At 37.2% G+C, this 12,977-nt stretch overlaps 1 protein-coding gene across 1 annotated transcript in view; it reads right to left on the minus strand.

Annotated features, from left to right (window-relative positions):
* The window catches only part of LOC117952382 (interleukin-1 receptor type 1-like), a 15,553-nt gene extending 4,554 nt beyond the window's left edge, over positions 1-10,999 (minus strand). The window contains exons 1-8 of the mRNA XM_034884625.1: positions 10,902-10,999; positions 8,784-8,854; positions 5,533-5,743; positions 5,091-5,259; positions 4,474-4,648; positions 3,952-4,014; positions 2,564-2,690; positions 1,601-1,740 (exon numbers count right to left, since the gene is read on the minus strand). Of these exons, the coding sequence (XP_034740516.1) occupies positions 1,601-1,740; positions 2,564-2,690; positions 3,952-4,014; positions 4,474-4,648; positions 5,091-5,259; positions 5,533-5,743; positions 8,784-8,854; positions 10,902-10,984 (1,039 nt within the window). The 5' untranslated portion in view covers positions 10,985-10,999. The remainder of the gene's footprint in view (positions 1-1,600; positions 1,741-2,563; positions 2,691-3,951; positions 4,015-4,473; positions 4,649-5,090; positions 5,260-5,532; positions 5,744-8,783; positions 8,855-10,901) is intronic.
* Positions 11,000-12,977: the final 1,978 nt, after the last annotated feature.

Raw genomic sequence — 12,977 nt, forward strand, 5'->3', positions numbered from 1 at the left:
ATAGTCAAATGCATCTATTAGACAAAAAAATAATGGTTACAAAGCAGTTTTAGTGCTTTTATGGTGAAGTCCTAATACACTGCATGTCCAAAAGTAGGACACCCAAACAAAAGAATGGAAACACCCAACATCACATAACATAACCTAAGATAAGATGCATTAATCAGCTGCAGTGGTGAAATGTAACTAAGTATACTTACTCAAGTACTGTACTTAAGTAAAAATTTCAAGTACTTGTGCTTTACTGGAGTCTTTCTTTTTGTGCAACTTTCTACTTCTACTCCATTTCAGAGAGAAATATTGTACTTTTTACTCAAGCACATTATTCTGACAGTTTTAGTTACTAGTTACTTTACAAATTCAAATGTTTGCACATAAAACACATAGTTGTTTCTATTATACATTATTATTATGAATTAAACTCACCAACAACATATAGGCCTACAAGACCAGCTGATACGATAAGCCAATTAAACCCTTAGTTCAATGTTTCCCAAACTTAGGGTCGGGACCCAAAATGCGTCGCAGACCCGTTTAATTGGGTCGCCAATTGGCAGAGAACAGACTAAATTCTCAGCATTACCTCAGAATGGCACTTTCAATAACCGAACCTAGAATAGATCAGCTGGTTGATCTTAAACCAGCCACATACATTTCATTATATTCAAGTCAGCATTATTTTGAAACAATGAATTTGAATGACAACCGTTCATCCCGCCCCTTGGATTGAGCCTTGCCAATGATGAGTTCCAGACCCAATATCTTGATATGGGTCTGGCTTGTCAGGCTAGCGTTTAAGATGTTTCCTCCTTTGGAACTGCTTGGCCTAGCCCAAACCATGGAAAACAAACCCAGACTCAAAAGTACACACAGTAATTTGTTACCACATACTTTGGGTGTTGTTTTTTCCCCACTGCCACAGTTTTTTCCCCACTGCCATCAGACTGCTGAACTTCCATAAACTGAACTCTGCACCTATTGCACGTCATCGGGCATTAAAATGCTGCTGAACTTTTAGCTATTTCAGTTCCTTTCTTTTTTACTCTCATACAAAGGAAAAAAAATGCATTTTTGCACAGGTGCCTTTTTGAGTCGAACAACTACTATTTGCACACTGTTCATCTCCTGCACTGTTTTGCACTTTGATCATTGTTGCACTTCTGTATGGCCTTTTGTGTAGTGATCTGGAGATGTGTTCCATCTCACCTGGAATGTTATTGCAATGTTTTATAAGCTGTATGCAACGCAATTTCGTTCTGTATGCACTTTGTACATATGGAATGACAGTAATAAAGTTGAAGTTGAAGTTGAAGTTGTGGTGTATAGTAGCCAGGAGGACAGTTATGTCACAGCAGAAACAGTTTGTCCTTTAAATTGAATGCTTATAGTGATAAATCCTTACATTCTGTTTGCTATGTGTAAATGCATGAAATGTGTACAACCTGCATTGTTTGCTGAAATGAGAGCCGAAATATCTTTATGTCATTAGTTCAAAACAGTTTTGACCATTTTTGTTCTCCTTTGGGTTGATGTTGTCTATGATATTTCCTGCACAACACTGTCACGTTTACAGAATAAAATGAAAAGAGAAAAAAAATACCTTCTTGAAGCCACACCACACCGACTTTGCTTCCAACTGGGTTCAATACATGGCAAGAAATGGGGACATTCAGGTACTGACGAAGAACTTTAGAGATGGACAGAGTGGACTGACCATACACCCTGCCTTGGTTGTAAATACTAGAGATACAAGAGGATAGTGTATCAATCAGTAAGTCAGTAAATAATAATAATAATAAATCAGAAAAACAAGCAAGAATGGAAATTCTGTCTTCGTGCTTTTCCTTTTTCATGCTTTGTTTAAAAACTGGATTGGCAATATCTAGCAACTAAGAGGCAAAGAGATAATTATTTAAAGTTATTTAAATGATACTGAAATCGGTGTAGAAATGATTTGGCCTCTTTGGAGTCCTGTTAATTCCCTCTTTTTAACCTACATATTAAAGGTGCTGCAGGTAGGATTGCAAAGATGCAGGACTTGCAGCCAAAGAAATGTGGACATCTACAACATCCCAGTCCCTCCCCCATTTTTGCTAAAGTCTAAAACAGGGTCCTAAGTCCCTCCCCCCACAAAGTAGAATGAATGTGTGTGCATGAGCAGTGATTGACATGCAGTTAGACACCCGTCGACGCCCTGATTGGTGCATCTGAACGGTAGGCGGTGGATTTTTGCAAATCACACTGTATGTACAAGTCTGTAAGTGGTGCCAGATGAGCCAGCGTTTTATATTACATGCTTCTTGTAGTTCTACTTGAACATATGGTCAGTTTCAGCAATTATAACAAGAAGTTAGTTGTTGTCTTACCTATTGCACCTTTAAGTGCTTATTGCCAGGCTTATATAATGGCAAGGTTGTGTGTATAATTTCGTGATTAGGCAACATTAACTTTGTCTCAGTCCTTTTAATCAAGACATTTTTATAATTCATCTTGTTGTTGCTTTACAGCCGCTCTCTGTTTCCATGTTCAGGCTCAAACAACATTCCCGGAAGCAAAAACTCACTATTTCCAGGACACTTGAAGTCCCTCGCAGTCATCAGACGCAGTCTTGCCAACATACCAATACATTTCAGTTTCCTTGTTCCCACTGACGCCTATGTAGGCTAAACACTGCAGCTCCACTCTCATACCTGATCATCAGTGAAAGAACAAAGAACATGTCACTCTACAAATCCTGGTGTTTTGATCACTGGGAGGTAAAAAAAACTCTTTAAAAATAAAATCTTTTTTCATATCTTGTGAAAGGTTGTCTTCTGACTACATACATACAAGCCCCATCAATAGGTGTCAAAATCCAATTTTAAAGGGTTTTTATGGTCAGAAATGATTTTATGCAAAACTGGACAGGTTATCTCAAATGTTTCATAAATTTGCTAACATTTAACAAGGCAACATCTAAGCACTATTTTGCCCAGATTTCTCTATACTATGTTCCTGCAATACAGGAAGCTGAAGTTTCAGGACCACTATTGGCCAGCTTTTCTACAACCACACTTCTACGGCCCTAGTTACTGAACCAAACCTGCATAGGACCTACTGCACAAGCGTCAACTCTTAAGTTAGCAGCTATTAGCTTTAAAAAAAAAAAAAAAAAAAGGTTAGAGTTACAGTAGGTTAGAGGTCAGCATTTGGGTTAGTGTTGTGGTAACTATACTCCAGCATCTACCTGAAAAACGTGGGTCCTTAAAATGCGGTCCTAGAAACTGACGCTTCTTCTACAACTCCTGCATATTTTTAATTTTATTTAATATTTCAACACAATGCACATTAATGAACATGTACAATAGTACACGTGAAATAGCTAGATTGTAGCCCAAAGGTTATTTTCCATCTGTAGTCTATTAAGTTGGTTGAAGTTAGAACACAAAATGACAAAAGATATACAATAGTAACATTTGATATATAAAAAAAAGGAGAAACAGAGTAAGAGAGAGATAAAAAACTTGACAATTCATTAGTAAGTGTTAAAACAGAGACACAATTCATTAGTATGCTCTACTTGGCTAATTCAGTACAGCATACAGTTAGAAGTGATTACTTCTGTTTGAGTTTGCTAAAAATGTTGCTTTAAAAGGGGCCTTGGGGGGATTAGTGTTAAATGTTGGTTTCACATTAAAACAAAATAGTATAATGATTATTTTCAATGCATAGAGTTCTAATATGTCAGAGAGTTACTTTCTTTTGATGTTGGAAACTATTGTAGCATGTCCAGTTTACTTTTTCATATACCAGCCAATTCATTTCACTTTCTAAATGCCTACTAGAGAACATGAGTAAACCTGCAGTAGGAGGTGAGAGTGAGATTTGCAGTGACACAACTCAAACCTGGTAGAAATACAGTATGTGTGTGTTACTATGACAGTGGTTAGTATTTGTGAGAGTGTTAATTACCCTCTTCAACCACAACCACTTTCTGTTGAGGAGACACCAACTCAGGCTCCACAAAAACAGTATCTGTAAGCACAATCATAATCGGTGTAACAGAAAACAATACAACACATGAGGATACAATCTATTGAAAACTGAGCAAATGGGAAAAGACAAACTAAAAAGATGATCTCTTTGGGGACTTTACTGTAGCTGTGGGAATGGCCCACAGGTAAATCCGAGAAAACAAAATGGGAGTGAGTGTTACTCATTTCCTTTCACAACCCACAACATCCTGCTGCTCTGGCCTCCTGCAACGTCTTAAAGATAATCATAAAGTAACTTTCACAATCTTGTGCAAGTCTTTCAGATAAATGGCATTATAAATAATATAAACAATTTCCATAATAACTAAAGAGGTCTCTTGATTTAAAAAAAAAGCATAACAATGTCAAATCAGGAGAATATAAAAATCAGAATACAAAAATAAATAATTCTCCATCAGGCATTCAATCTGATGATACTCAAGTGACTTACAGTACATACCATTGTTAATAGCCAGCTGGATGCTGCGTGCTGCAGTGTAATTCGTGCCATTCAATCTAATGTCTACAAAGCATGTATATTTCCCAGCATCCCTCTCTGAGGCTGCAGGCAGTCTCATTTTGCCACTTTTGTCCACTGAGATGGGCTCCCCTGACCGCTCCACTGGGTGGCAGTCCTACACACACAAACACATAATGTAATTATTTTTTACATTGTGATGATAAGGACACTTTATTTTTTGTAGAGTAGGCCTACCAATAACCAAGTTACAAGTTTAGCGCCTTACACAAGGCAACTACTTAAAAGCCAAAAAAGTACAATTAAATAAAAACATTGAAATTAAATGTTGCATTTATGAAGCCATAATGTACAGGAAGTGATGCAGGAATCCCAAAACTAAAATCTATTTTCAACCAGAAATAAGGATTACATGTACACCCCTCAAAATGAATGATATGGATTGGCTTATTTGATTTCTGCTCTTTCCATTCCTATACTTTCATGGATTTTTTTTCTTTGTAGCCTACTGATGTGGGAACTAAATAAAGCAAGAAGACAAGGAGTAGGGCACATAAATACAGTGAAACAGTACATGAATATCATGGGGCTGTGTTCACCTTCATCCATCTTATCTTTCTTGTGTTGTTCAGTGTGAAAATCTCTGCCTGTTTGCAAGGAAGACTTCCACTGACTTCCCGGGTGATGAATGTGGTTTCTGATGTATCGGGACAGTCTTCACTGGACACTGACACCTCAAATGTCACCCTCAGTAATCCAGTCTTGCCCCTAAAGAGGAGACAAACTGTGAGACAGTTGCCAGACAGGCCCACCTGACCTCCAGTAATATATGAACTTGGTTCTGATTTAAGAAATGTATATTGTTGTAGATTGATTTTCCATTATATAAGTATTCATTCAATTATATTTATTGATGTAAATGGACACAATATAAGAAACACTCATGTGTACTTCAGTTCTCCCAAAAAGCAGCCTTGAGCTCTCTTTGTAGTCAGGATCAGATGCAGTTACACCTACTAAGCCATAAAGGAGTTTCTATACCTTTTCTCACAGGTGTAGGATCCTCTATGAGACATCTGCACAGGTAGAAACCACAGTAACCCATCCCTGACTTCCACTCCGTTGGGCAGGCTCAGGTTGTGGATCCCCTCTCTGATCCAGGTCACGTTGGTGTGGGGATCAACAAAGAGGCACTTTAGCAGAAAGAGGTGGCCAACACTCACATGGTATGTGTCTGCCGCCACACTGTGGTCTGGATGTGATAGTACAAAGGAAGACCAGGGATTTGCCTTTTTTAATGCCAGGGGTAAACACTTTAAGACAGCATTAAGACACCATTATACATGGATGACATAGGATTGACTTAGAATTTCTGGACTAAATAAGTAAGAGCATGGAAGGCAAGGCTTTGAATATTTTAATTGTGTTATGTGGCTCAAATGAGCAATTTGCATACATAAAAAGGTAGTCCAATTTATTCATTCATTATCTATGCCATGGAGGGTTTTGGACAGTGTGGGCAATTATAAAGAGAGATCCTAATGTTTTGACTCACTACTTTAAAATTTGAACATTTCCTAACATTTCCTTACTGTATATTTTATTAGATGATATTATCAGGTTATGCAGTGTTGGTGGAGGTATGCTCTCTGACTGCCATGCTTTGAAAACACTGTGATGCACAAGCTGCTTCAATATTTCCATGTTTGTGTACTTTGTACTGTTCGTGTACTTAAAAAAAAAAAAGGTTGAACATTTTACAGTAATAATCAGCTGCACTGACTAAAAAAACACCTCTGCTAACAACTGAGTACCTTCACTTCTGCACACAAGCATGCAAGCAATGATGACAGCAGAAAGAAGATAATGCTCATTCAATTATTGTTTACCCAAATTGCAGTTTAAGTCAAAGACTACAGTTACTGGAAACAGCAACACAGTTAATATATATTTAATTTTAAACAGTCTAAAAATAAATAATTATTTACTGTTCAATTGTGAGGACATTGATTATGTCAAGGAATAGGTTTGTTTGCTCAAAACTAAAAAAAACTCTGCGAGTTTTAATTTCTGCATCAGCAACGTTCAGTGTGACTTGCAGCTTGCAGGCAAATTAACATGGGACTCCACCAAATTTTATTTTTTCTAAATTTGAAAGTGACATGACGTTAGGCTTGTAGTATTGTATGTTAGTTGTAGTGCTTGAAACGTACAAACACAAAGCTGTATGACTTTGACTCTGTCACCGAGCTCAGCCTTCCTTTCGTTATGACTGAGCATTGGTTGTTGGGTACCAGGTACTATGATGACGTTACTGACATGCTTCTGTACCTTTCACTGACATTTATTTTATTAATTATTTTTTACAATAGCTATTGTTGTAAAGCTTAATTTGTGTCACTATAATGTTTTAAACTGGAGAACACCTGAAGAACAAGACTTTTGGTTTGATCAAGTTGTAAACGAATTCACCGCATTTTCTTCTGAGTTTTTTAGAGGAAGTCATGGTATCAACCGATGTACTGATTGCATTTACTGAGTAAATCCTGTATTGACAAATACAGGTGCTTATGAATCAAGCTTTGCCTATGTGCAGTGCTTTCATCTAATGTTGTGTTGTTGTTGCACTATGCATTTTTATGTTTGTTGTATGCAAACATACTTTTTATATAGATTACCTGTCTTAAAGGACTAAAGGTCATCTATAGTTGATGGCGATCTTAATATATGTTACAGTTCACCCAGCTCTGGATGTTAGGCAAGCTTGAGTTTGTGTGTTTCTCTGCATGCTTGTTCTTCACTGACCAACGGACTGTTCACAAATTAACATTGTTGCACAATGGTATGATTCTTATTTCTTGCAGTAAAACCTTTAAGCTACTAAAGTTGCTTTATAAGGAAAACATCCTCTTTTATATTTTTTTATAACTGCACTCTGCAATGCAATGCTTGCCTTTTTATGTGTAATTTCCTTTGTACAGCAATGCTGACGTCTTTGAAGATGGGAGTTCCTGGAGACTCGACCATAAACGTGTGATCTTTTACAGTGAAAAATTCCTTTGACCTATTTAATTAATAGACGAGGCAGATAGAAAGAGCATACTGACCTGACAAACTTTTGCACCCTAACATGTGTCAAAAAGTCATTTTATGTTGAGAGTTGAATGTAGTGCACGTGGCCTGCTTTTAGCTGCTCACCAAGCCATGTGTCTAACCTTTACACTGTGCTGGGGCTGCTTTCTATAGTTTCATACCGTCCTTTTGATAGCCGATACGAGCAGGGGATGGACCCACCTGTTATCTCAGCACGCTACCTTACCAGTTGAGCTGTCACTTGTCAGAGATATGTGGTTGTGCTAATTTTTCCACATGTAGCCTATGTGAATAGACACAACTTTGGAGGAGAAATGGACAATGCAAGTTGCAGATGAGAGTGAGAAACGGGAGGTGTAACTAAATAGATATTTCATTTATGTGAAGTAAAATTTGAGCACACCCATAACGATAGCTTCCCTCAGACCATAAACCACAGCTTTTGTCATTAGAAAGAAAGAGGTGTTTGTATCAAGTTCCAGCCTACCTGTAGTTGGTTGTCTGATTCCCAAATCAACAGCAGTATGTAAGAGTATTGAGAAGGCAGTATCTAGTGCTGGAGCACTTTTTGAATTACTGAAGCACTCTCAACACAGTTTGGTTTACTCTATACCTGCATTAAAAGCCCCATCCACCATCAATTTGTTTGACAAAAAACCTTTGCTAAGGGATCTGTTAGCCTGAGGCTAAGAAAGCATTCACGCGGGTCACCTTTTTCAGCCTTTCTGAGTTTGCAGGTATGTTGAAGGGTAACTCCTAACAAGTAACGCTCCAGCATGTTGCTCAAGTGCCTTTTAACAGGTTATGAACAGGAAAAGCAGCAACACAATCACTGCATTCTTTCAGTTTATTTAACAGCTGTTGCATAACTATGGTTCTCTTCCATTGAATTTATCCATTTCTACTATTAAGGTTAATGGTTTCTAGCTGTCAAATTATTTCTCCTTACCCAACAGTTTCAAATGTTTAGTCCCCCCCTTACCCAAAAAAGCCACGTTCATTATTTGACTGGAAAAATATTGAAACTGAAAATGCTAAAACCTTAGAGTCAGCAAATATTTCAAATCAACAATTGCAAAACAGATTTATGATCCACTATATATTTCCTTTAAAGCAAACTCTCCAGAAAGGATTTCTAACAGCAGAAGATTTTTCAGTCTGTAAAGAATAGAATAATTAAAAAAACTATAACTACTCACTGTGTGCCACAGTGAATGCCGGAGACAGTAGTGCAGCCAGAAAAAAGACCGAGCCTGCTGCTGTCATTGTCCTTGTTTGTGGGAAGAGACAGATTACATTTCGTTAAAATCCTCTGTGATTTCTCAGACATATCTTGTGTTCTCAGCCGCACTGACTTTCTGCAATAAGTAAGGCTTCTTGACACATTTCCTGATGTCGTGAAAAACTTCCAATATAGGGAAGTGAGAGAGTTGCAGCTACAAAGCTGAAACAAGGAAGGCAAGACCAAAGCACTCCCAGTAAAGTCCCAGGGAGTTCCATTGATTTGTGTTTAGGTGGAAAAGGTATGTATGTATGTGTGTATACATGTATATATATATACATATATCTATATATATATGTGTTTATATATATTACATGTATATATATGAATAACTCTCTGTCTATCGCACCAACAATCAGCTTTATTTATAGTACTTTCTTGTAAAGTTAAATTACTGTAGTAACTTATCTGTAATTTGCACTGAAGTCTACTTAAAAAAATCAGCATGATATAGGAACTGGATTGGATTTTCTATTAGGACACTAGAAAGGTATTGGTTTTTAGATATTTCCTTCTTTATGAAAAATGTACAGTGCAATTTTATATATTTGCAAATATACATCACATCTATGCATAAATAGAAAGAAAACCGCTTTGTAACAAACTGAGCTAAAAAGCATTGAAGTCCTGGGCACCCACATAGCTCAGTTGGTAGAGCGGGTGCCCATGTGTAGAGGTTTAATCCTCGACGCAGCCAGCCCGGGTTCGAATCCAGCCTGCGGCCCTTTGCTGCATGTCACTCCCCCTCTCTCTCCCCTTTCACAACTTCAACTGTCCTGTCCATTAAAGGCATAAAATGCCCCCAAAAAAATTAAAAAAAAAAAAAAAAAAAGCATTGAAGTCCTTTTACAAACAATTATAAGTACAAACGACAATTTTTTTATTAAGTGTCATTTGATTTTAATATAAGTCATCATCTTGGCGGTTAGTTATGCTAATCGAGATGATCCAATACCATATTTTGCTTCCTGATACCGATTCTGATAATTGAACTTGCATATCTGCCGATACCAAGTACGGACGTGATACCAGTGTGTCATATATTTTATTATTTTTTAACAACTTTATACTACAATCCCTGTGTGATATGATTTCTATTTTTGATGTTGGTCTGCCTCAGGTTAAACTATTTGTTAAACATGAAGAAACACAAACAATGAACGCCACAGCATTTTTTTTTATTATCCAGTTTGAAAGTCATTTATAACGGAAAAAGAAAATAAACTAGTTTAACGTAGATTTTCTTTAGGGCTTTATTATGTAGTATCGGATTGGTGCATAAACTCCAGTATTTCCCGATACCAGCGTTTTAGGCAGTATCGGAGGCGATACTGGCATCAGAACATCTCTAAATGCTACAGTAATAAGGCTGGACTGCCCTTAATGCTCTTCAGGCAATCGTTCCCTTAATAGGCTATGCACTTTAAATGATCAGCCCAAAATCTTAAATTCTCCTAACATCACTCAAACAATTTTATATCAAACTAATTTTGGCCAAGATAACATTACGTTTTTGCCTGCCTTCTGTTTGATTTGCCAATGCCAGAGATCCCTTTTAAGTAGTGTTAGACCGATAAGGGTTTGTTTGCAGTTGTTGAAGACTGACGAGAAAGCTGTAGCAGAGCCAAAGTAGCCCACTTTTTAATTAATTAACTTAGTCCGTTATCCGTAAAATAAAACATTGATACAGATAATCTGAAAATTGCTAACTATCGTCGTACCTCACAAAGCGCTGTGTAAAGCCACTGAAAATGTCTAGGCTATTCCTTAACTCAGACAGTCTCATCAGTCCCTCCTTAAATGAAACTGCTGAACATTACAAACCAAAAAACCTTAGGACTTTATCAAATACATATTGAGACCTACAGCAAAGCAACAATATGACGATTCCAGTGGATTGGAAAACTGTAGATAATACATTTAGCATTGAGTACCAAAAGTAACCAAGGGAATAACACCAACAGACTCAAAATGACACTCTTAAAAAGGCTACTCTAGGAAATAACAAACAATTTTGATGGTAATTACACCTCACCAGGCTGCGACTTGAAGACAGCTGCTTCTTACGTGCCTTAACCTTTTGAAGAGCTGCTGGGATTTCCGTCCTCTTGTTTTCATATCATACTGTTCCTCTAACCCCCTGCATGAAATTTCCACTCAACAGAAAAAAGTACAACTTGTTTTGCATTATAGGTGCAATGCAATGATTCATCCACAGCTCAAATAGTACTTCCAATATAGGCCACTTAACCTCATTGGTATAAGATATGAAAGTGATAGATGTACAGTATATTGTCCCAGTGACAATGAAGACTTTGTTTGTCTTCTTTTTATATGTATATATATATATCATATAAGCAACTTAAACTTTTAAATAATAAAGCCATTGTGGATTTTGAACTGTCTCCCCATTTCTCTCCAGATCTAAAATTACATTTAACTTTTGTCTCAGAATGATTGTCACCAGGTAATACTCATTTAAGCAGGTCATAAAAAGCATAAAAAAGCAGGTCCTATTTTGATTTCTGAGAAAGCTGCTGAACAGTTCTTCTTTGCTTTGTGGGTTTGATTTCATAATATATTTTATGAAATACTTTGAATCAGCCAACTACAACACTTGGATTAAATGTTGTATTTTAAAAGGAACCACCAATTACTGTTTCAAAAAGTTTCAGAAAAGTTTACTTGGCGATTACTTGGAAAAAAATATTACCAAAGTAAATTTCCTGTCTTCTCCTTTGTCAATTTCCTTAGGGTATTGACTTTAACTGGAACTAATTTTGGCCAAATGTAAGGTAAAAATGAAAATCTGAACTGTGTACGTTATGGGCTAAAACATGCAAAATAGTTTATTTTGAAGAAAGACAAACAACTTAAAAATTTAAATTTCACATTTATTGACAGAATATTCAAGTGCGACTAGCAGTCTTCGGTCAATGCTAGTTTGGAAGCTTTTTCATTCTGATAATATCGTTTTAACTTAGCACTGTGTGGTTCCTTTTAGCAGTAAATCTACCTTTTATAAATATCATTTACTAAAAAGAAAAACAATTTTATTAAATGTTTTCCTCCCTTAGCTTTTGCTCTTCACAGTTCCTCTGGTTCAACAGTTGTAAATAAATGGCAGTACATTTAATATAAAGCTCAGTTTGCTTCATGACCTCCTGTCATACTGTAGAAATGTATTTTTTGTTTGACATATTTACACTTTCCATCATACATACGTACATTTTACAGTTACACATGATCATTCGGTTTAATCAGTCCTCCTTTGTCCACATTATTCTTCAGTTTCTATCTGCCAGGGAAAGTCAACGGTTCAAATACCAATGCAGGGCAAACTCAGGATAGCCCAGAAGCTGTGATGATCCGCACATGAGATGCTGCTTCTACCTTTTTTTTTTTTCGACCAGCCACAGTGGCGGGTGGAATGGATTTTCAAGTGCTAGTCCGTGACACATATAGCTGAGCTGAGGTACAGACGAAAGAAAAGTTATCGGTTAATTTGTATTTTACATATCCCCGGTGTTAAGAGGCCTGCCTCGGAGTCAGCAGTAGCTATGAGTGTACAAACTGTTGAGGGCGAGGTAAAATAAAGAGAAGGTACTTTTCGAACAAGTGGCACATTGATGACGAAGGGAAAACAAGGGAACGTTTAGCCCACCTTCCCGACGACCTGTCCATGCACTGTACTAAAGTAGCATTCTGTTCTCTCTCTGTGTCTGAGTTCCGACAAGAAAGATAGGACGTTGCCTTGCTAAACGCACCAACACGAACCTCGGATTTCCAAGCTCGGAACTTGGAAAATTGAGTACACCAAGTAGAGCTAAATCATTAATTACATTTGCAATTATATCAATCAATTATATCGCAATCTGTTAAAACACAATTTCCTAATCGCAAAGGCTGCAATTGGGTCACTTGACTTGCGAGAGCAAAGCAGTCTGCACTCCACAGAGAAAGCATCAGCCACGGAGTCAGAGAGTGATGGCCGGTGTCTGTAGATATTTTTAAGAAAAGGCAGATTCGGTGATACGTTTGATGTGAGTATGAAGTCACTGGCCGGAGCTGGATTGGAGCGTGAGTTGCTAATGGGGAGAAATTGCTTCCT

This window comes from Etheostoma cragini, chromosome 11 (assembly GCF_013103735.1).
Source record: "Etheostoma cragini isolate CJK2018 chromosome 11, CSU_Ecrag_1.0, whole genome shotgun sequence".
Classification (NCBI taxonomy): Eukaryota; Metazoa; Chordata; class Actinopteri; order Perciformes; family Percidae; genus Etheostoma; species Etheostoma cragini.